We start from the raw sequence: 25,938 nt of genomic DNA, 5'->3' as shown, positions 1-25,938 counted from the left end.
AAGCTTCCATCATTGCTCACCTTGCCAAGGAATCACTGTTCTTTTATTGTCTGTAGAGCCCATGTAACCATGTTTCTGAATTCCAAAGATGTGAAAATCTAAGTGTTAAAACTTCTTTGAAACTTTTTGCAGGGAAAAAGATCAATAATTCATGAAGAAATAGAGGTAGCTAGAGGCCAAACAGTTGTTCTCCACGAGAAATGCATTGAGCTGAGTAAGGAAATAAGGATAATGAACCTGGAAAGGACAAACTATGAAGAAAAACTTAAAAAGTTGCAGTAAGCTTTGTCAAAATAATAATCCTATTTAATATGAGATTCATAAAATCAGATTTCCATATTTAAATTTTATTCTTATGATGGTTCTTATTTTTCCTCAAAATTTTGTCAAATATATGTGATGACATATGATATTTAATCATTTTTGTTGCTTTCACTCTTTATTTCTCTCTGAGTTTATTCTTATTTAATAACTGAGAATTGTTAGCTTTTTCCACATATGTTAACCTTCTCTCTCCAGTAATAATAATATCTTTCATTAATTCTACACATTGTTAGTGTTTGTGAGCCATGTTTAATAATTTACAGTTGTCCTCTTCCAGTTTTGAGGGAAGAATTTAGAAACAGATATTCCATAGAATCCCTTATCATCTGTTCACATCTCCCTTTTTCAGTGCCCTCTTGTGAGCTCACCTCATGAATTAGGGATGCTCTCAGTGAAAATGTTCCTTGGCTCCTCTGTGATGGCGCTTGCAGGCTCACACAGTGTCCATGTGCTCTCAGGTGGAACCCACTCATGCTCTCCTCCTGTACTCATGTCCGTTCTGCCTCCTTTTAAACATTATGCTTGCATACTGATTAGAGGAATATTGACTTATCACATTAGGAGTTATATATAGATAGATAGATAGATAGATAGATAGATAGATAGATAGATAGATAGATAGATCATATATATATATATATATATATATATATATATATATATATATATATATATCAGCACATGGGGATTTTTAAAAAATGGTCCTTGGAGATAGCTTAATGAATAACACACTTGCTATGCTTGCTGAGTGTACTTGATAGCCTAAGTTCAAGTCTCAGTCTTAAAACAGGAGTGTTTCAAACTCCACACAAAAGCTTTCATTCACACCCATGTACACCACTCAAACTCACTCACACACACACACACACACACACACACACACAAGCACACATATACACCCATGCATGCACATGCACACACACAGAGGCATAAAATAAAAACAATTAAACAATGAACTATGCACATTCCAATACCAGATCTTTAGTGGAATCAAGTCAGTCTTTATTTAGTGATGTTTCAACATGATCATAGTCAGTCAGCTATTCTCTCCAAAAGACTAATTTGCCATTGTTACATCATGTTAGAAAGTAAGAAAACACATTGCTTAAAATATTAATGCCTGAAACAATAGTATGGGTCTAAAAGGTACAAACTGAAACTTATATGCTATGCTAAATCTATAAAGACCTAAATTGGACGAAAATCTTATTCAGGTTTTGCATTAGGTCCTTGTGCCATTGCCATGACCTGACAAAAGTCTCCACGACTGTGCAGTTTTTCAGTGATTATTGTGTGTCCTGGTCTCAGCTCAGCATGAGCTGCTATTCTCTTAGCTTGTTTATTGTTGACACTAATGTCTCACTTACCTGCTGCTGCTGCTTAAAGGCTAGTGGTTTTCCTTTCGTCACTACCGAGCTCACATATGAAACTCTTTCCCCACAGGGAAGAGTTCTTCAAGCTGCAATTTGACAGGGAGCACGTGCACGGTGTGTATGACCATCTCATGAGCGAGAAGCAGTACTGTGAAGAGAGGATCTTTGAAGAGGAGAGGAGGTTCCGAAGGCTTATAGACATGAGGAAGAACACCCTGAAGAACATCAGGGTGAGTCCTAATGAAAGAAACATATAACAGTAGTCAAATAAGCAGCATACTCCTCATTCTTTGTGCTGGTGTGGCAGGGCTACTTAGGTTTTAAACATCACTCTGTGTGATAAGCCTGTGACTTTCCAAAGTAGTTGGTACATATTCACCCAAGACATTATACTTTTTAATGTGTCCTGTGTGTATTCTGACTTTATTATTGTTCCTTATTCTACTTGCAAGTCTACTGTTGTAAAACTGCTAGCTGTGTTCATTCCAGAACTATATTTATACTTTCAGTAGAGATATTTTATTCCACATAAATACTATTTGAATGTTACAAGTAACTTTTACTGCGTAAGTGAGAATACCTCACATTCATTCCTTTAAAAATGTGTATAACATTTTGAAATCATATACCAAAACATATGTCCTGCATCTGAATTTTATTAATCAAATTATATAAAGCTACACATATTAAATTTTATTTAGACTATAACTAAATACAGGCATTAGTTCAGAAATTACTATCCCACTTTATAGTTTACAATAGTTTTATAGTTACAATAATTGCAACTAACTAGTAAAAGTTTAAAAACACATTTTAAATCATGTTTGTTGAGTTGTGCAATGAGACAGTTCTGAAAACAAAAATTTTATTTATTAAAATTAATTTTTGCTAAACTACTTAAGACACTTGTAATATTATTTCATGGTATACTTTTATCAGCTATTTTAATCCTACTAATATTCTGTCTTGATAAATGTATTTCAAATGCCTTTTCTTAGATAAAGGAAAACAGACTTAATATTTTTTAGACTGGCCCAACTGTATCCTACATGAGTGTTTATGGTGGTTTTGATTCATATCGTGATTAAATTATTATTAAGTTAATCATAGTTTCATAAATAGTAATGGTAAGTAACAGTCTTTTACTTGAATATGGCTATTATATAGAAAAGGGTTGTTTTTTTTTTTTTTTTTTTTCTTTATTACAAACTGAAAATAGTGGGCGCCATCTACTGGCAATATGTGATGCCTCCTCCCTTGTGAAGAGATTCTGGGAGCCCTGGTGGCCAAGTCTCAGGAGTCTGACCCATGGGGACTGGAACAGTGACACTAAAAACCAACTCTTGCTACAAGACTAAGTTACTGAGCACTATTTCTCACCCTGTGTGTTGTGGCAGCGGTAGAATCACTTCCCTGATTTAATCACTTTTTACAGTCCTCCCGGTGGCGAGCACATGTAGGGATCTCAACAATCATTCCTTGAGCAGAGGTTTGGCACTTCACTGGAACAATAATTAATCAATAGCAAAACAAAACAAAGCAAACAAGACAAAGAAAAACAAAACAAGCAAAACATTCAGTGGAAAATACTTGAAAAAAATATCTGAACTAACCAGCCGCTAGCTTACTGAGACCTGCATTTCTTTTAACCCAAAAGTCAGTTCTTCTATTCCAACTCCCAAGTCTCCATGTGAAAGACTCTTAGAAGCCTGGTATGGCTCCATTTTGATGAGTAGTGGTCTTCATCTTGACCTCTTTGACTGTCTCACGGGTAGTTGCCTGGTTTTGTCAACTAGACTCCCGAGACCATAACACTTTTTTGATGACAGCAGCTATGGCTTTCCCCCTATGTCCCGAAAGCTCAGAACTCAGAGGAGCAAGTCAATAGAAGCTAGGGACATGACTGAATAAATAGGTATACACAGCCATGTGTGCTTAGATGCATGCTACCTCCTTTGATAAGTTTGCTGGACACATACATGCATGATAGTAGCAAGAAATGGGGGTGATTTCAAGACTATATTAATACTGCACCAACCTGATAGTTCAAAGACTTCAGAGAATGGTAAAGAACTCCTATTCTTTACCATTCTCTCTTCTCTTTCCCACACTCCTGCTTCCTTATGTCCTTCATCAAATGTGAAATGTTTTCCACACCTTCTATCTGCCCTCACGAAATAGTTAAATACTCTATTGATTTCTAACCTTGAAGAATTCTTTGGTATACCCCATTATTAATGCTCAGCAAGAACTTGAATATAAAAAAATTGATTCCTGACTGCCTTAGACATATCTATCCTAATAGCTTGCCACATGTGACCCAAAGCATAGTGTTCATATGTGTGATGAGAAAATTCAGGGCTCACTGATAACCAAATCTTCTCATTAGGGACATTTTTATGTGGGGTCCACTTTAAGGTTTTAGTGGTAAACAGTGTGATGACACACTCTGCTTCCTCCCAGCAAGCACGATGTCATTCCTTTTTAGAAACTGAGTAAGTTCACAAATACATATGTAAGGCAAGCCAAGAAGAGATGTGTTATATGAAAGGTATACTTGGTGTTACTGATCCAGACATTCCCCTTGGGCAGAAGAATTGATCGCAATTATAGATCACATTTAGATCTATAATTGTTTAGGGAGAAAACCCTATAATATCTACTGTAGTGTTGACCAAGCAAGTAAAAGAATTAAGCAACTAGTAAGAGAGTCAGACACTCCACTCCACTCTGCATTCTTGACAGCCCAGTCTTTCCCCATGCCAAAGCTTCTCTCCTGTGTTTTTAAAATTTATTTATTTATTGATGTTGTTTGTTTGTTGTTTTTGGCAGCCATGCTCAGCTCTCTGTAATTTATGTTATGATGGAAGAGCAATAAGCTACCCTAGGAGAACAATTACCACATTGGGTCCATACACAGACTCTCTCACAATGTCTTCCAAACCTTATTTTACTCCTTAACATTGCTACCTATCTCCCTGTGTAAGGAGCTACAACTTCTCCTGGTTAGAGGATTGAAACATTAGCCAAGTCATTATTTCTTCACCTTTTCACATGGAGAATGCTTGGCTTCTAACAAAATGGAAAACCCACCTTATTCATCAGACAGGCACCTAAATAGCAAAAATTAGACTCCTTTAACCTCAGCTTTAATTTCAAAGCATATTACAACATGCGAGTTCGTTCTACAGTTGCCTACAAATCGTTTCTTCATTTCCCAACCATTTGATAAGTGCTCACAGCACTCCATGCTGAGTAATGGAATCCTATGAATTCAAACCTGCACCATCAGAAAGATGATTATGTGAAAACAGATAAAAGTATTATGACAATACTCAAATGGTAAGTTGTGACCCTCTTCCAATTACCAGAAATATTAATGGTTTTTATAAGAAAGAATATAACCACATATTCTGTTGTCTCAATAATGGAAAATTGACACATAATGAATCCATGAAGCAGAGGAATTGACACAGGAATTTCCCCAGCATGAATAATTCTCCTTACTGATAAAGAAACCATTTTATTATGTCATGAAAGTTCTTATCATGAGGAACATGACTCACACAATGAATATCTCCTTTACAAGTGTCTCTGATATGATTAAGTTTCAGTTAGCCACACATAACAACATGAATTTGGTGCATCGTTTTCCTAAAATCTGCAGCTGATTGAGAAAAGAACTTTTTAAGTTTAAGGACAGGTGACAAGACATAGCTCTGAAGTTATCATAAGCACTTAGAAATCAGGAGAATGCTGCTAAGTGGAGTAGTGGTTCTTAAATATCACTAAACAATTCTGAATAGTTGATGTACTAAAGAACTCCTTCTCTTTGCATCTTTCTGCTCAGTATCATAATTATTGCTAATACAATGTTGAACCTCTATGTGAAATTGGAATAGAATAGAAAAATGGGCCACCATTTTTAGTTTTATTTTCCCACAGCAGCTCAGAGGCACCTCTTACAGTCTCTGGCTATCTGCCTTTTCAAATTTGCTATGCCTAGTTTTCTATGTAACGATAATACTTTGTGAACATAGTTTACATATTAAACTTTTACGGTTGCTTTGCATTCTTCAGTAAATTGACATTTTTTTTGTGATGCCTCATCCACTGCATGCTATCAGTAAGAATACATAATTTCTTAAGTTTTTTATTAACATATATTAATTATGCATTATGGCAGGCTTCATTATGACATTCCCATACATGCACATAATGCATTTTGATAGTATCCACACCTCATTAGCCCTGCAAAAGCCAAACACAGTGGTACATACCCATAACCCAAGAGTTAAGGACAGATCCCTGCAACTCAATGGGCAGAGAGCTCATTTGCATCATTAATGTCTAGGCTCTGTTACAGAAATTGTCTCAAAGAATAAGGTGGAGAACAATTGAAGAGACCACCCAGTACTGAACTCTGACCTACACACACATGTACACACCCAAGGAACAAGTATTTATACCACTCTCACAGACACACCCAGATCTGATCTTTTATGTGCTGTTGTGATAAGATGAATACTTCTGTTTCCTATGACATAAAATTGATTGATGTTTACTGATTATATATGCACTACGTCAGAGAGGAATGTAGTATATTACATGATGTAGTACCAGGGTAGACTTTTGGAGTATCACCAAGAGCTTATAATGATCAGGGTCAAGATTTTTCCATAAATGTACTTATTCATTATACAACCCAAACAAAGCCCACCTCCTTCTAGCCCCCCCCCCCAACATCCCCTATCCCCTTCTCCCCTGCTCTTCTCCTCCAAGAAAGGGAGGTCTTTCCTGGGTACCATGCCACCCTGGCACTTCAAGTCACTGTAGGACTAGGCACCTTCTCCCACTGAGACCAGACAAAGTAGCCCAATTAGAGGAACAGTTAGGCAACAGAGGGTAAGCCCCTACTCCAGTTGTTGAGGGACCTGCATGAAGACCAAACTGTGCATCTTCTACATATTCATGCAAGAGTAGGGAGGAGGGATGGCGCTAGGTCAGACTATGTATCCCTGAATGTTCTTTTGTTGGTGGTTCAGTCCTTGAGAGCCCCCAAATGTACAGGTTAGTTGACTATTGGTCTTTCTGTGGAGTTACTATCCCCCTGAGTCCCTCAATCCTTTTCCCAAATCTTCCAAGAGACTTCCCAAGCTCTGTTTAATGTTTAGCTGTGGATATATGCATCTGATATTTGGTCAGTTGCTGGGTGGAGCCTCACAGAGGCCAGTTATGCTAGGCTCCTGTCTACAAGCATTATAGAGTATCATTACTAGTTTCAGGACTTGGTTCTTGCCCATGGAATGGGTCTCAAGCTGAGCCAGTCATTGGTCAGTCATTCCCTCAGTCTCTGCTCCATCTTTGTCCCTGCACTTCTAGGATGGACAGATTTTGGGTTGACAGTTTTGTGGGAGGGTTGCTGTCCTTATCCTTCCACTTGGATGTCTGCCTGGCTACAGGACTTGGCCACTTCAGGCTTCAGCTCACTGCCAGGAGTCTCAACTAGAGTTACCCTCATAGGCTCCCCGGAACCTTCACTATCCCAGGTCTCTGACAAGTCCTGGATGTAATCTTCCATCCCTTGCACCTCATCTACTCCCTGATGATTTCATTTCACTTTCTAGATCAGCTCTCCCCATCTCTCCCTACACCTGAGACCCACTGCAAGTTCCCCTCCCCATTCCCTTTCCTAACCAGTTTCCTCCCTCCATCCACCTCAGATTACTATTGTAGTTCCCCCTCTGAGTGAGAGTCAAGCATCTTCCCTTGGGCATGGCCTCAGACTTTTGTTGTTGCCCATATAGGCAGACAGTAGATGACTCCACTGCTAATGCTGAGAAGCATTGCCTAGGTGTGCATGTGAGTATTCTAACATTGATAACAGGATACTTCATGTTATGGTTATCTATAAATAGAGTATATGAATTAAAGAATATGTGTGAACCTGCATTTAATTGAATGTGGCACACTTGGAGGAGCTACTTAGGATTCAGTAGCATGTTAAAACTTAGAATCTAGAACTCAGGGAGCAAGAGTTTAGGTGTGGATGCCCTTGTAGAAACTACAAGAGCAGAAGCTGAATCAGAGACTTCAAGACGAGTTCACTAATACAGGAAAAATATAGCAAAGCATAAGGAGAGTTGAGTCTGCATGAGATGGAAAGGAGCACAAGAACAGAAGCAGCAGGCCTGGAGACTGCAGCCAGCACATGAGATAGAGGGTGTGATAGCTCAGAGGTAGAGCCACTCCAGATGAAAGAGAACTAGGAAGGGTGACCACGGATATGAATGGCTAATGGCTTGTGGAATTGAAGTTAACATGATTTGCGTAAGTCTATAAACTCCAAGATTAAAATGTTGGATAGGTCATCCAGACTGATATTGAGGTTCATCCAGACTGATATTGAGGTAAAACAGGATGGTGGTGGAATGGGGCATAGGCAGAGGGGCAAATTCCTTTAGCTGGACTCTTTTCTGGAGTGTGGAATGACCAGACATCCATTAATATACCACGTTTGGATTTCTGGTGGTATACTGTGTTCTATAATCACATTAAAACCAAGAAAAGAAGGATTCATTTTATGAAAACATATGGAATTGTGGTTTGGAAAGAATAAAAAAGAGTCAGGATGGTACCAAAAACAAAACAAAGCAAAACAAAAACAAACAACACAACAAGGCAAAACCAAAACCAAACGAGCACAACAAAAACAAGACAAATAACCTAGGCTTTCTAGAGTATGGGGACCATGAGAAGAAAATATTCTTTCTGGCCCCAATTTAGTTAATGTAAACAACATTCTATAACAAGGATGAAGCAGGATGTATATGCAAGCCATGTTATTGGAATAGCACACTCAGAGTTCACTCAGACAAGGTATAGACTGGAAAAATTGTCCAGTTTAATTAATAAGTAGAGACTGAGTTCTTTCTACATGCAGTGTGCAATTCTTTTTCCTCTGTATTGAAAACAGATTCTTTTCTCATACAGTGTATCCTGATTAGAGTTTTCCCCTCCCTCTGTTCCATCCAGGTTCTCCCCATCTTCCCTCCTATCACAGTCCACTCCATTTTTGTCTCTCATTAGAAAAGAACTGGCTTCTAAGATATAACAACAATCATAACAAAATAAAATATAATAACATAAAGCAAAAACCATGACATAAAAGTTGGACAAGGCAAACTAAAAAAAGTGAAAAGAGCCCAAGAAAAGGCAGAAGAATCAGAGATCTACTCGTTCATATATGCAGGAGTCCCATAAAAAGATATACCAGTCGGAAAGCTATAATGCATATACAGAACACCTGGTGCAGAAGAGTGTAGGCCCTGTGCTTGCTGCTTCATTCTCTGTGAGTTTATGTGAGCTTTGTTTAGTTAATTTAGAGGGCCTTGCTCTTGTTCTCCTAGTGTCCTCTGTTCCCTCTGGCTCTTACTCTTTTTGTCTCCTCTTCCATGGGTTCCCTGAGGGGTTTGATAGAAACATCTCTTTTAGAGCTGTGTACCCCAACATAACTCTTTCTGTCTCGGTCTTGGTCTCGGTCTCGGTCTTAGTCTCCCTTTCTCCCTCTCTCCCTCTCTCCCTCTCTCCCTCTCCTCCCTCTCTCCCTCTCTCCCTCTCTCCCTCTCTCCCACTCTCCCTCTCTCTCCCCCCCTCCCTCTCTCTCCCCCTCCTCCTCCCTCCTCCCTCTCTCTCCCTCCATCCCCCTCCATTTCTCTTCTCTCTCTCTCTCTCTCTCTCTCTCTCTCTCTCTCTCTCTCTCTCTCTCTCTCTCTCTCTCTCTCTCTCTCCCTCCTCCTCCCTCCTCCCTCTCTCTCCCTCCATCCCCCTCCATTTCTCTTCTCTCTCTCTCTCTCTCTCTCTCTCTCTCTCTCTCTCTCTCTCTCTCTCTCTCTCTCTCTCTTTCTCTCTCTGTATGTGTGTGTGTGTACCTGCCTAATGCCTGGCTACGGGTCTGTATTTGTACCCATCTGCTGCAGGAGGAAGCTTCTCTGATGCTATCTGAATAAGGCACTGATGTGTAAGTACAGCTGAGTGTCATTAAGAGTTCTTTTAAGACCAGTAGTATTTGGTTTTACCCTAGAACTCTGAATGATATAGTCTCTGATTCTTGGTCACTCATTTGTTGGGAATGGGTTCCATCTTGTGGGGTAATTCTTATACCGTAATAAGGGTTATTGATATAAGCATAGTCCCTTGATTCTAAGAGGTAGGACAACCTTGCAGAAAGACTCTGGAGTATCATTTCTTTTTTTTTTTTCAGTTTTTTTATTGGGTATTTATTTCATTTACATTTCCAATGCTATCCCAAAAGTCCCCCACACGCTCCCCCAGCCACCCATTCCCACTTCTTGGCCCTGGCATTCCCCTGTACTGAGACATATAAAGTTTGCACGACCAATGGGCCTCTCTTTCCATTGATGGCCAACTAGGCCATCTTTAGCTCCTTGGGTACTTTCTCTAGCTCCTTCATTGGGGACCCTGTGATTCATCCAATAGCTGACTGTGAGCATCCACTTCTGTGTTTGCTAGGCCCCAACATAGTCTCACAAGAGACAGCTCTATCTGGGTCCTTTCAGCAAACTCTTGCTAGTGTATGCAATGGTGTCAGCGTTTGGAAGCTGATTATGGGATGGATCCCTGGATATGGCAGTCTCTAGATGGTCCATCCTTTCGTCTCAGCTCCAAACTTTGTCTCTGTAACTCCTTCCATGGGTGTTTTGTTCCCAATTCTAAGAAGGGGCAAAGTGTCCACACTTTGGTCTTTGTTCTTCTTGAGTTTCATGCGTTTAGCAAGTTGTATCTTATATCTTGGGTATCCTAAGTTTTGTGCTAATATCCACTTATCAGTGAATACATATTGTGTGAGTTCCTTTGTGATTGTGTTACCTCACTCAGGATGATGCCCTCCAGGTCCATCCATTTGCCTCGGAATTTCATAAATTCATTCTTTTTAATAACTGAGTAGTACTCCATTGTGTAAATGTACCACATTTTCTGCATCCATTCCTTTGTTGAGGGGCATCTGGGTTCTTTCCAGCTTCTGGCTATTACAAATAAGGCTGCAATTAACATAGTGGAGCATGTGTTCTTCTTACCGTTTGGAAAATCTTCTGGATATATGCCCAGGAGAGGTATTTCGGGATCCTCCGGTAGTACTATGTCCAACTTTCTGAGGAACTGGAGTATCATTTTCAAATGCTGTTTCTAAACAGTCAATCAAAAGAACGAAGTGTGTGCATATACATCTTCAAAGAATTGGAGTTATATCCAGTGGTAAAATCACTTGCCTATCATGTACTAGTACCCTCAGTGGGTGCACACAGACACACACACACAAGGAAAGAAAAAACTTTCCCCCTATCAAAATACTTAGAAGAAAGAAATAAAATAACTGGAACCTCCAAGCCTTGCAATGAGGTTGTCTAAGCTATAATACTAATCACTCATTACAGCATGTTATTTAAAATACACATACACACATATAATATATATTATATATAACATACATAATATATATTATATATGCATATATAATATATATTATATGTATAATATATATTATATAATATGTATACTAGTGAATATTAGTGAATACACTGTAACCAGGAACCTAATTCATCAATGAGCAGTAGCAAATAGCATATCTCACTATTTTTCATGTTTTGATTGTGAATATAATTAGAAGGATCTCCATCCCATTGTCCCATCATCCTGACCACTTTCCTTTTAATGTCATCCTTGACTGTGGAAAACTGGGCCCAGCTTGCTTTAAGAAGACTTAGTGTTACCTGAAGACACGGCAATACCACTCTTGGAAATATACCCAAAAGATGCCCCACCATGCTACAGGACCACATGTTCCACTATGTTCATAGTGGCCTTATTTGTGATAGCCGGAATCTGGAAACAACCCAGATGTCCTATGACAGAAGAATGGATACAGAAAATGTGGTTCATTTACACAATGGAATACTACCCAGCTATTAAGATCAAGGGCATCCTGAGTTTTCCAGGCAAATGGATGGAACTAGAAAATACCATCCTGAGTGAGGTAACTCAGACCCAAAAGGACATGCATGTTATATACTCACTAATAAGTGGACATTAGTCAAAAAGAAAAAAAAAGTGCAGAATGCCCAAGATACAATCCACAGAACTCAAAACGGTCAACAAGCTGAAAAACCCAAGTGAGGATGCAACAGTCCCAGTTGGGATGGAGAAGAAAGCAATCACAAGTGAAGAGGAAGGGAGGGGCCTGGGAGGAAAAGAGGGTGAGGATTGGAGGAAGAGAGGGAAACAAGATCTGTTTTGGGGTGAGGGAAAAGGACTGAAGCCCTGAGGGTCAGCAGAAAGAACAGAAACAGGCCACCTCAGGAGGTAGGAGGTTGGGGGACCCTCCAGAATGTACCAGAGACCTGGGAGGTGAGAGACTATCAGGATTCAAAGAGAGGTACCTTAGATAAAATGCCCAACAGTAAGGAGAGAGAACTTATAGAGTCCACCTCCAGCAGGAAGACAGGGCATCTAGTGAGGTATGGGGTCCCATCCCACAGTCAAAATTTTCATCCATAATTGTTACTGTCTGAAAGAACTACAGGGATGGAAATGGAGAGGAGCCTGAGGAAAAGAATATCCAGAGACAGGTCCAAAGTGGGATCCAGCTCAAGGGGAAGTCCCGAGGCCTGAAACTATTACTGAGGCTATGGAGCACTCACAAAAAGAGACCTAGCATGACCGCACTCCGGAAGAACCAACAAGTAGCTAAAAAAGTCAGAGGCAGATAGTTGCACCCAACCAATGGACAGAAGCTGCTGACCACTGTGAATGAATTAGGGAAAGACTGAAAGAAGCTGAGGAAGGGGAGAACCCTAAAGGAAGACCAGCAGTATCAATTAATCTGGACTACCAAACAGGCAGCATACACCAGCTGATATGAGGCTCCCAACACACATACAGTAGGGGACTGTCAGGTCTGGGTTTACTCAGAGATGATGCACCTAACCCTCAAGAGACTGGAGGCCCCAGGGAGTTTAAAGGTCAGGTATGGTGGGGGTTTGGGGTTGGGGACATTCTTGTGGAGACAGAGGAGTGGGGGAGGAGGTATAGGATGTGGAACAGTCATCGGGTGGACCTACGGGCGGGAATAAAATCTGGAGAATAAATAAATAAATAAATAAATAAATAAATAAATAAATAAATAAATAAATAAATAAGAAAAAATAAAAATGGATCAAGAAATAAATAAAGAAATGAAACGCAAAAAAAACAAAACAAAGCAAAACAACAACAACAAAAACAAGATAGTGCAGCAGAAGTGAGCTATCTATATGGTTGCAATGTTCAAGAGCATGAATCTAACTAAAGTAATCTGCCAACTAGGGACCCATATTCAGTTGCCAGAGGTTTTAAGTATCTGAGGCTTCCCATTGAAATCACAGCACTGTATGATTCCTCTTAGAGTTAAGCATTTTAAAGAATCTGGCCCAACACTCTGACAAAGCATAGCACTCACTGTTCCTGTGTGTATGTGGGGGGAATTGTTAACATTACCCAATCACGCTTCCACTGTCTGATTTATTGGCTTGCTGAGAACACATATACCTGACCTCCTGAGGGAACCGCACATCTCAAATTTGGGTGCTATGATAATCATAACAGTTTGAGAGAAAATGAAATAGGCTATAAAGAGGAAGGGAATGAAATATATAAACTGTTGTATGATGTCAAGATCATTTTCAGTACAATATAAAATAATGAAAATGCTTTTCGATAACCTTTGTTGATTTTTATAATGTGAAACACACTTTATGAAAAAGACAATGAATGTGCTAAATAAAAAAAATTAGTGAAAAATATTTTTAGCTTGAGTCCAATTTCTGCATTCTTGTCCTTAAGTTTACATTAGAGTTAAATTCTGAGATAGAACAGCTTTGAGACAAAAGATCTTCCCTACCCTTACCTTTTATAAATTTAAAGAGCTCTTTTTAGTCTCATGTGTAAGGCTCATTGCTTTCACGAGCCAATCCAGTGTGATATGCAGCAAGCATTGCATTTTCCTAATTTTACAGTTGCATTTTGAGAGTTTAAACTGAGTGACATTGAACAAGTATTTCCCATCAACCCTCAGATTTATTTATTTATTTATTTATTTATTTATTTATTTATTTATTTATTTATTTGGTGTTTTACTCATTTACATTTCAAATGTTATCTATCCCCTTTCTTGATTTCCTCCCCAGAAGCCCCCTATCCCATCCTCCCCCTTTCTGCTTCTATGAAGGTACTCTCCTACCCACCCACCCATTCCTGTCTCCCTATCCTTGCATTCCGCTACACTGGGGTATCAAGCCTTCATGGGACCAAGGGTCTCTTCTCCCATTGATGCCCAACAAGGCCATCCTCTGCTATATATATATATGGCTGGTGCCATGGATCCCTCTAGGTGTACTCTTTGGCTGGTGGTTTAGACCCTGGGATCTCTGGTTGTTGATATTGTTGTTATTCCTATGGGGTTGCAAACCCCTTCAGCTCTTTCAGTCCTTTCTCTAACTCCTCCATTGGGGACCCTGTGATCAGCTCAATGGTTGGCTGAGAGCATCCACCTCTGTATATGTCAGGCTCTGGCAAAGCCTCGCAGGAGACAGCTATATCAGGCTCCTGTCAGCAAGCACTTCTTGACATCCACAAAAGTGTCTGTGTTTGGTGACTGTATATGGGATGGATCTCCAGGTGTGGCAGTCTCTGGATGGCCTTTTCCTTCAGTCTCTGCTCCACACTTTATCTCCATATTTGCTCCCATGAATATTTTGTTACCCCTTCTAAAAAGGACTGAAGGACCCACACCTTGGACTTCCTTCTTCTTGAGCTTCATGTGGTCTGTGAATTGTATCTTGGTTATTCTGATCTTTTGGACTAATGTTCACTTATCAGTGAGTGCAAACCATGTGGGTTTTTTTGTTCGTTTGTTTTTTGTTTTTTGTTTTTGTTTTTGTGATTGGGTTACAGTTGTTAGGATACAGGTGTGGGATTGTAATGGTCAGCTCTCCCCTCCCCAATCACCTAAACATCCTAAAACCCTTTGATAAACTCTTAAGAACTAGGTTCCCATTACCATGGATTTTGGGTGCCCAGGTGGCCTTCTCCTGGACATGATCCTCGTATAAACTAGAGTCCACCGAAGGGAATGCAAAGCCCCATAGGACGGAAAGCACTTGAGTACCTGGCCTTCTGAAGTTCAAAGGTAAACAATACCAACAGTATATCTGTTCCTGCTCTGGAGATCACTGGGAAATTCAGGTTTTATTCACTAAGAACTCCTTACTCTGGCATGTAGAACACTTAGCTTTCAATTTCAGTTAGCACTTTTCTCAAGACCACAACCATCGCCTACATGATAGGAGGGTAAATTCAAGAATAATAGAGTAAAATAAAGCGCAAACATAACGGCTCCTCTAAAAATAGACATTTGGCACCGGGCCTCTGACATCTTGCTCTGTGGTCACCATACTTGGAATAAATGGAATTTAAATGATTCATCCAGAGGACACAGCCTCCATGGGACCAGACTGCCCTCAATGCAGACATCAGCTGACTATAAGTTTAGGAATCCGCACAACTATTCTTGAGCTTGATAGTTTTTTGGAAATCTCCTAGAACTCACAACACTGCATTTATACCTAGTCTCACCACATAGAGAAGATACAGTTGAAATTAATCAAGTAAAAGCAAAAGGTCTCCAGTTCAGGAAGGAGCTGGATTTAGAGTTCTGCTCCAGCCTCTTCCCAGTCATGTATGGTGCTGTCTCCTCTCTGACTTGAGATGGCATGGTACACATAGAGGAATGGTAATCAAGGAAAGCTCTGTCTATAATTTAATTGGATCTCAGTTATAGATTGCTCCCTTGGCTGCCCTTAAGTCTACAATCGATTGTAGGAACCCCTAACATGTTTGAAGCAATTCATTGTGAGCAAATATCTCCATTGTCAGTCACAATGCTCTGGTTAAAGCTCCTATGTAAGTAATCATATTCTAGGAACTTAGAGACACTTTCCAATAAAAGAGGGCAAAAGCCAAACCTTCTTTCAATAAGGTTAGTTCTTTACTGTTTAGAACATAAATCCTTTCCCATATCTAACCTCTAGGTAGGGCAAAGAGAAATGTGCAGAATTACACCTTACATTCTCTCTAGAGAAATGAAAAATAAAATGGAAGGCCAAACACCTAAAAGTGTAAGAACAGTGCAAAGCAAGCTTTATTCTTTTTTAAGAACACACAATATTGAGTGGGTAAGGAGGGGATGGGTCTAGGAGGAGCTGAAGGAGGGGTGGATGTGATCAAAGAACATTGTACAAAAGTTTCCAAGAAGCACTAAAAGAATACACAACACACAGTAGACTACCATAAGGCTATATTATTTACTATATAATTGTCCGTTATCATATATTGCTAACTATTTTGTGTGTACATTTGTATGTGCATATTTCATGTGTATGCAGATGCATGTATCTGTGGGTATGTACACATGCCTATATGTGTACAGAGAGACAGACAGACAGACAGACAGACAGAGGGGGGCATGGCAAGCAAAAATGCAGTGCAACTAAGGCTCAGGGTTGCTCTTTTATAAACACTTGGTACAAAATAAACTGTAGTCCCAGGGTAACCCATTAATCCCTTCTAAGAAAAATGCTAAAACACATTTCTTAGGTTCAAAGTTTTTAGTCATCAGAGAAATGCAAATCAAAACAACCCTGAGATTCTACCTCACACCAATTAGAATGATTAAGACCAAATACTCAGGTGACAGCAGTTGCTAGGGAGGATGTGGAGAAAGAGGAACACTCCTTCATTGTTGGTGGGATTGCAAACTGGCACAACTATTCTAGAAAACAATCTGGTGGTTTCTCAGGAAAGTGGAATAGTTCTAACTGAAGACCCAGCTATACCACTCTTGGGCATATACACAAAAGATGTTTCAACATATAACAAGGACACATTCTCCACCATGTTCATAGCAGCCTTTCGTATAATAGCCAGAAGCTGGAAACAACCCAGATGTCCTTCAATTGAACAATGGATACAGAAAGTGTGGTTCATTTACACAATGGAATACTATTAAGCTATTAAAAATGAGGACATCATGAGTTTTGCAGGCAAATGGATGAAACTAGAAAATATCATCCTGAGTGAGTAACCCAAATCAAAAGGGACATGCATGGTATGTACTCACTGATAAGTGTATATTAGCCATAAAGTACAGAATACCTAGGATACAACTCACAAACCATAACTGTAAAAAGCAGAAAGGCCCAGTTGAAGCAGAAGATGCTTCAATCCCACTTACAAGTGGAAAGGCAGAGGGATTCGAGGGGCCTGGGTGGGAGAGGGAAGAAGAAAAGAACAGGATCAGATATTGGGGGGCAGGGCAAAAGAGAAGCCCAGAGGGCCAAGAGAATGAATGGAAATAAGCAGCCTGGGGTGAGTGAGAGGGGTGGGCAGAGGGAGGACCCTCTAGAAAGTACCAGACACCCAGGAGGTGAGAGACTCTCAGGACTCATTGGGGGAGACCTTAGCCAAAATGCTTAACATTGGGGAGAAAAAACTCGAAGAGTCCACCTCCAGTAGATAGACAGGGTCTCAAGTGGAGGGACAGTGTCACTAACCCACAGTCAAAATTCCTGACCCAGAATCATTCCTCTCTAAAAGAACTGCAGGGACAAAAATGGAGAAGAGACTGAAGGAAAGGAAGTCCAATGACCCACACAATTTGGGATCTATCTTGTGGGGTAGGGGTTTGACACCAAGGTTTGACATTATCACTGTTGCTATGATGTGCTTACAGATGGGAGCCTCGAATGGCTATCCTCTGAGAGGGCATACCAGCAGCTGACTGAGACAGAGGCAGATACTTACACTCAACCATTGGACTGAAGTCAGAGACCCTGAAGGTTGAATTAGGAGAAGGATTGAAAAAGCTGAAAGGGAGAGTGACCCTATAAGAAGACCAGCAGTCTCATATAACCCAGACCCCAGGGAGTTAACAGAGACTGACCAACCAGCAGCATACCTGGGCCTGTCCAAGGCCCCTGGCACAAATATAGCAGAGCTCTGCCTGGTCTGGCTGCAGTAAGAGAAGATGTGCTTAATCCTTGGGATACTTGTGGCCCCAGGGAAAGAGGAGACCTGGGGAGAGCACCCTCTTGGAGGCACGGGGGGGGGGGGAGAATGGGATGAGGAACTGTGATTTGAGGGACCAAGGGGTAGCAATGACTGGAATGTAAATAAATACAATAACTTTAAAAACCACATTTTGGGGGTTCTACTACTTCAAAAACACTTAGAGGCCAAATTTACCATCTATGAATGGTTGGGAGACACTTAACTGTGTCCGAATGACATATGTCTCATGTGATCACACTGGGTTTCCTTGCATAATCTAGGACAATCTCTCTAGTTTATAAACATGTGACTAATGCCCCCAGTTCCATTTGTAATATCCCTTTTTAGTAGTGCCTAGCTTAGTGTTGAATAATAAATGGTTGATATTTTCAGGAAGTAGATAGCATCTGAAAATTTTTGTTATAATAAATATTAATTCAGAACCATGTACAGATCACCAATTTCCAGGCTTTGCCATGTCATACATTTCAAATCTTTACCCTGGTAATAATATTATGGACATCTCTTAGCCTAGGCTAATAAGTAGATCTCACTACAAAGCCACTCTGGAATTCTGATTTCCCTGACTTCCACTGCCTTCTTCCCTAGAGCTTCTAACATTTTAACTTGTTTAGTTGTATGCCACCTCTTCATTATGCCTTAGCAGACCACCAAACACATGGGTCTATTATTCTACTCAAACTAGAATTTTGAATTCAGTGCCACTGAGGCCACTCAGAGGGACCCAGTTCCCTCTACTTCACTGGCACAGGGATTGCACACAGCTAAGCATTGACGGAGGCTTTTGAAAGTTTTCGTTTAAAATAGAGCTCTCTTTAATTCTTAATATATCCCATTACCCCATTATCCCATAACCAGTAACCACTTCATAGTTAAAGGCTGTTAAGGTTGTTAAGAGACGGTGGATGGATCCCTCCATTATGCCTAGGAGTCTGACTAAGCTGTCTCTATGGCTGCCTATCTTCTATGTACACTTACAACCCTCTGGTAATGTTCCAGTGAACCTGGGACCATTGAAACCAGAACTTTTGCTATTGTCAACCTCAGTTCAGTCGTGAACCCTCCTCTGAATAACCTGTAGGGGTCTTGAGAATATCACTCCAGGACAACCGTAATGATCTCTAGAGGACTCTCTTCACCTTCTAGCTGATTCTTTCTCAGACCAAGAGGAGCAAGACCCTGGGTAGCTCAACAGAAAGCTTGTAATTGTTGAAGTCAGTACTTATGTATGGCCTGTAATTGGTCAGACTGGAAGCTGAGCTAAGATTAATGCATATGCAAGATGAGATGTTCCTGCGATGCTCTTTGGTGTCATTGCCACATTAACCCCACAAAAGATTTCTTCTGTTTTTGTTATTGCTGCTATCACTTGGCATTTGGGGGTCTACAATTGGCTTTCTGAATGTAAGGTAGGCTGAGATAGTAACATGGACCTGAGCCAGAGCAGCAGAGGCAGCACCAGTGTTAGCTACAGTAACAGCCATGAATAACAGCAGCATGGTAGCTGAAGAGTTTCAGAGAATAGTTAGAGGCAGAGGCAGTAGAGACAGAAGAGGATGATAATGAAAGGTGAGGGAGTGTAGGCTATGGTCACTGAAGAGTGTGCAGGACCTACCAAAACATAACACCCGAGGGTCTTAATATCGACTATTGTAAAGCTAGCTGGCATGGAATACTGCTGACCACTGCTGATGCAAGCTGCTACCTAATGCTAAGGATTTCCTTAGATGCCAAGGACCAGTCCACTGACAATTAATTAAATTCTAGAGCAGTAAGGCTGCAACCTGAGAATCTGGAGCTGTAAGAATCTAGCTTCTAATGTAGGGAGACCTATGTTTCTAGTTCTCAGGCCTCAAAGCTATAAGCCACTGAGTCTGTCAGCCCAGCCACAAGCCTTTGCACAACATTTTTGGTCACTCGTGGTCTTCATCTTACTATAGCAAAGGGACCTCCACCATTGGGTAATATAACTTATATCAATAAAGGCCAGCTGATATAAACTTAGTTAATTCTGTTCTAAGCCAATATCTCTAGAGAACTTTCCCCGTGTGTGTGTGTGTGTGTGTGTGTGTGTGTGTGTGTGTGTAAAGTTTTATTTATAAAAGTTGACAAAAATATCAGAAAGCAGTACAGCATAACAGGTCATTCTCCACAGGAAGCCCAGGTCTCTTCACAACTCAAATCTGACTCTAAGTCTACCCATAACACAATTCGTTGAGAGCAGGTTTTAAGGAGTTCAACATCAGTTTCAAGGAGACTGACATAAGGAAGGAGCCATCATATTTTACTAATGTGAGGGGAAGAAAACCAGAATCCAGAATTTCAGGGGAATTGAATGGTGGAGGTGAACAAAGGCATGCCAGCATCTCTGTGTCTGTCCATCTGGCCTCCTTTCCTCAGTCTATCTGCAATTGTCCTCTGAGAGTAGGAGCTGGGGCATCGTGCCTACATCTCCAGTCTCACCTGAAGTTACCCAGGAAGTGTGTCCTTGGAATCCATTTTCCAATTTAAGGCAATTGAAATCAGCACAGCCCAGTGGCAGGTTCAAACCTCAGTCTCTGAGCAATTGTCTTCCCTTATAGCCTGCTTAGATTCCCTTTCTCTCCTGAGAATAAGCTGTAAGAGAAGTAACAATCCCGATGCCCCAAGGGGAAATTAAGCAAGGAAACTCAGGAAGTCGGAGTTTTCTGCTGATGAAGTGACGGGCAGATCTGAAAACTTTAACCTCCTTTGTGTCCTCATTTCTGTTCTAGTTCAGGAAGAACCAAGGCACCATCCCTTAAAGATCACCCATGGCCATGTTTGGGTCACTAAATGTGAGAAAATACTTTCTGTGATTGCTAACTGTCATATTGTTTGATACATCTGTACTGCAGACAGAAGTGGTCTGGGACTGGCTGTCACCATATACAGCAGTGGTTAGAACAATAAAGAGCTGTTTAAGATTAAAACACTCTGTGAAAAAAACATATATCCACCCCTTTACTTTGTCTGAAGCAACTCATTGGAATTGAAAATTAGTTTAAATCCCCAGTGAAAAGACAGAATGATATGAAATTCTAAACATTCTGAATGGCAAATGCCAAGTCTCATTGTCTGCATGAGCAAGTGAGATCTAAGCATTTTGAGGCAAGCTTCATTGCCTGCAATGGAAGAGTTTAGTCTGAACATCCTATGGCGTTTGGCACACACTAGTTAACAAATAAATTCTTGTTAGAGATGGAATTACACAGACAGAGTATGCTATCACTATAGAAGGTCAAAGGTGGATTATCTAAAACAAAAGAAATCTGGATGGTGACCAGAGTGGTGGTGATAGTGTTTTGTGGTTGCCGTGGTAGATTGTTTGTTTGTTTGTTTGCTTGCTTGCTTGCTTTCTTGCTTGCTTGCTTGCTTGCTTGTTTCTTTTCATGACACACTCTCTAGAAGGGCTGTTCTGGTGCATCCCCAGAACAGAAAAACAAAGTTTACACATACTGACACACAGATATTTTAAGATGCTAATTTCTATGTAAAATCTACCGTAACATTCACACCTGAAAACCATTAAATTCTCAAGATTTCCTTATATTAAATGATTACAAATTCAGATCATACCTTCTAGATAAATATCTCTACATTTATTCTCAGAAATGTAATGTTCTTTCATATTTTTCTTCTCTTCTTCTCTGTTGTAACAGCCTTCCACTTTAGGTTTGAGTATTATTTTTTAAAACACGTTTTCCAAGTTCTACAAACAGTCATTTCATTTCCATAAATAGTGGCTTAATGCTACAGTTAACATAAGTAGACACTAGGAGACACAGTAAGGACTGGGCTCCAAGATCGTGAGTGCTCTTTGCCCTGATATGCACATGTTAACAGACATTTAAAGAAACATTCACAATGTACTTGTATCCAATTATATCTCTTTTCTCATTCTCCATTCACCTTGGAGGCTTCCTCAGTCACACTGGCTTCTCCAAGCATACTGAGAGTATCTATGTCTGTTCCTCATCCCAAGTTTCCGTCTATAATTCCAAGTTCCCCCCAAAGACTGTGATGGAGAGAAACCCAAGCCTCTTCCCCAGCTTGCTTTGTGATTTCTTCAGAGCTCCATTCTGACCAGAAAGCACCTAGAAAGTTGTATGCCTGCCACCTGCTCCCCAGATTTTTTGGGGGGGATCTTTGCAATCTCCGCTGTGGTGCTTCTGGGAGAAAGGGACAGGTCTAGCTCCTTCCTTGATTCTTGGAAGAGCTGTGAGCACATTGACCATCCTTTAGGTTTGGCTTCACTTTGCTGAGGTTCTTAAGAGCTAGTAGTTTTGCACCGACATTACCTCATTAAGTACCCGAGCAGGTTACATGAACTTGAATAACAGCAGTGTTGTCCTTCCAAGTCCTGGGCCTGTCATGTATGTTGTTTTCATTTGTAACATTTGATGCTAATAACTATGCTGGTTTCCCCCACATTCATTTAGAGAACTAAAGGATAGCTCATTATTACAGAGTATACTTTTAATTTTATTTAGTCTGCAGCTAGTGGAGTCCTAGCTGGGAACTACTGGTTGATAAGACAGAATCTTTCTGTGAAGCCCCTCAAATATAGATGAGCATTTGAATAAGGACACAATTGTGCCTTTGGGTATAGTACGCTTCTATTTAAGACTCTAGCTTCCTTTGTTTTGTGCCTCTTGCATGCTAACTGCTGACAGTTCCATGCCTGTATGTTTGTGAGTGTATCTGATATATATCTATTCTCCTGTAGCACTTTTACTATTTATGCTGAGCCCTTAATTTCCTTGCTTATTCCTTTGAACTGAAACATTTAGTCTAAGATTTTGGTTCTTTGTAAATATCTCTAACTTTGTTTACCACTTGAAAATTCTTGCTCTGTAAAACTCTGTAGTGAATGGACATCAATGGTGTCTCAAATAAGCTCACCCCTACCACTCTTTTAAGACTTAGACCCTGCAAGATTATCTACTATGCACACAGGAGAATAACTATTGACATGTATATGTGCACATATCCTGTTATTTGTGATAGAATAAAACAAAAAATATAATACACACTAAAAATAAATATATCATTTTCCTTCTTATTTGAAGTCAAAATTCCATAAAACATCTGAAACTGAGAAAATGAAGCTCCATCTGTCATAATTCAAGCTGTAAAGATATCCATAGATGCAGCAACTCTAGGTTAGAAGAAGAATGAAGAGAGAATAGGTCTTCTAACATAAATGGAATCACTTAAATGAAAAAAAAGTTAAATAACACGTTAATTCCTCCCATGATGATTTTTGCATCAGAAATTCATAACAAGTACTGTTGCTGTCTAAAGGGTACCTGAGCACGCCGTGAACATTCTCAAGATCAGAGCTCAATGAAGTAAGAGTGAGTAATAGCCACTGGCTGGAGAAACTTGTAGAATAAATCTATTTAATTGCATCTGTAGAACGAGCTTTGCTTCTGGGTGGGGGGAGCAGGACTGGATGCCCTATCACAGACCCAATCTCACCAGTGTCAGTGAGCTGTGTGAGTTGTCTCTATGGGTTGTAAATTGGATCCCCTCAGTGACCAGTTAATGTTTTCTGTATTTACGGCAGGATTTCTGTTTTTTACAGCCACCAGGGCACTTTGGCAACATAAAAATTTAAAAATAATTTTTAGCAATCATACCGTGCCAATTTTTTATAGTTAAAGGGGCTCATTTAAATTGGAAAACCTGCTAGTCTGAAATTTTCATCTGAAGGATTACCACCAGCCTGAGCTACTTGTCTGATGAGGGTCTCACATGGCTTATCTAATGTGAAATCTCCATGTGGTATATAGTTTCATTAAACGGTGATCAAGAATACATTAGTTCAAAACAAGAAAAGGCAATGGAGCTTAATCCGCCAGGCATCTTGGCGCAACAACTTTAAAAGAGTTATTGAAGTGAAACAATTTGAGAATTAAAAGTCTCCCACTTATACCAGGCTCCTGTCAGGAGCCTAAAAGCCAGCTTTGCCTTTTCCTGTCTTCTGTTTGTGTACGAAAAGGAGAGAGAGGGAAAGAGAGAGAGATGGCCCTGAAACAATATTTTGAATACTGAAAAGGCAGTGCAATGCACATACGGGTGAAATCACCTAATCCATTAAAAAATAGGTTTATCAAGATGAAAAGATGAAGTAGCTGATAGAAACACTGAAATAAACAGAGAGGTGAAGCCCTTGGAGAAAAGCACAGGAGAAAAATGACTTGTACAATCTCAGGAAAGCAGATCCATGTGCTGTGTAAATATGATGTGTACTTGAGGTCTGTAAACAATGGTATGGCAGCATCCTTCTTAGGCGTTACCATTAAAGCAGGTGCTCATAGTACAAATGGACGGCTTGAATTGGCTTTGATATGTATGTGTGATGCATACATTAATGAGTGTAATTATTCACATTTTAATGTACAACAAATTAATAATGATGATGACTTAATAGGTAATATTTTGTAACTATTAGAAAATAAATCAGGGTGACGAAAAAGCAGTATTTATAAATTTTGTTTTATAGGTAGTATTCAATGTTGGCAGCCAGACAATGCATACATTCCTTTGATCTAATCATTTTCTCCCATTAGCACTTGATGAAAAATGTATTAGCTTATGTCAAGAAATCTCTACTCCCAGAAGAAAAGATTTGAAAGATGTCTCATACACTATAGCACAAAGTAAAGCGAGCATTTTGTTTTGATTTTTAAAGAATGGTTACTTTTAATATTTTAAAGAAAGGGTATCAAAAGTTGTTTTATTGGACTATATAAGAACAAAGTTATAATTTAATTTTTCATACTCTTATTATAGTACATTAGAAAGATTACAATGACTCAAGTCTAAAAGGTCAGCTTCTCGCAACACCTATCACTAAATACTAATTTTTTATTTGTATTTGATTTTGAGCTTGGATTTAGAATTGCCATAAAGCAAGTACCCCACCCACTCCATTTCTCTAGTCACATATTTCAGCCTCAATCTTGGAGGAACTGTGTCTAATGGTGTAAAGATATTTCAGGTTCTGTGTTATTTAATCTGAGTTCTCTTGTGAAAAGTGATACATCCCATGATAAAACCAAGTTAAAAACATCTTTTAAAACCTCAAATAGTACATGCCAGCTAGTTCATACCTCTGCTCCCCACTCACCCCGAAATTAAAAATGCTACACCCAAAATGCCTGTGACCCTGTATGTGTCCTTCGGATATATGCATCAGTCTATTGTCATTATAGGTGTGGTTCTTGTAACGCTCCCTCCTAATCTGCCAAGGTATTTGCAGCTGGGGATGTTACAACTTAGATACCCATGCTCTTGGTATGTCACACACACCATATCTTCCAGAGTTTGCTGCTGCATATCCTTTTAGAGAAATTAATGAAGTTCACGTAGTTGGCAGCAAGGATAGCCACAGAATTTGGGCACTCCCTAAATTAAATCAGAGTCTAGATAAAACACAGTCCCTATTAATGTATGGGTGCTGTTATACCCCTATTAATATAGCTGAAAGCCGTCAGGCACTAGTGGTTCTCAGAAACATAAAAAAGTTTGTATTAAAAATCACTGAGCAGTACAAAAATGGGAACAATACATATAAATTAAACTCAGTGCCCAACTTTACAAAACAACTGCCGTATAAAACGATAGTCTATGCTTACAGCAGTCCTTGCCATAGTAAATACAAGGTTTTCACCTGTGTGTACCCAGACAATTAAAATTATTCGATTTTTTTTTTGTTAAAAGAATAAAGTTTTGTTTGTTTGTCTTTTACCACAAATCCTGATGTACTTTTATTTTCACTGTTATAAGGTACTGCTTAAAAGGTAGTTGGTGGTAAGCGTGGTGCTATTTCCTGTTGCCTGCCTCTGACTAGTTCATGGCTGAGCACTTCTCCTGTGTATTCGGTGACAAATGGCAATCACTTTATCATTTATCTTATGACAAATAGCAGATTCAGCCACAAACTGCTGGCTGTAGCAAACTTACAGGATGAAGTTCTTTATTGTTTATGGTTTCTGGGTTGATGTATTCATGCCTTGTTTATTTGTGAAAT

At 39.8% G+C, this 25,938-nt stretch overlaps 1 protein-coding gene across 2 annotated transcripts in view; it reads left to right on the top strand.

The window, feature by feature from the left end:
- The window catches only part of Ccdc178 (coiled-coil domain containing 178), a 384,989-nt gene that overhangs the window by 162,731 nt on the left and 196,320 nt on the right, over positions 1–25,938 (top strand). For both annotated transcript variants that reach the window (XM_085833416.1, XM_085833415.1), the window contains exons 20-21: positions 133–278; positions 1,768–1,927. In XM_085833416.1, the coding sequence (XP_085689542.1) occupies positions 133–278; positions 1,768–1,927 (306 nt within the window). The remainder of the gene's footprint in view (positions 1–132; positions 279–1,767; positions 1,928–25,938) is intronic.

The sequence above is a fragment of the Mus caroli genome, unplaced genomic scaffold (assembly GCF_978045245.1).
Source record: "Mus caroli unplaced genomic scaffold, Mus_caroli_1 scaffold_19, whole genome shotgun sequence".
Lineage (NCBI taxonomy): Eukaryota > Metazoa > Chordata > Mammalia > Rodentia > Muridae > Mus > Mus caroli.
The sequence above is the reverse complement of the archived record's forward strand: the minus strand, read 5'-3'. Positions and strand labels throughout refer to the sequence as shown.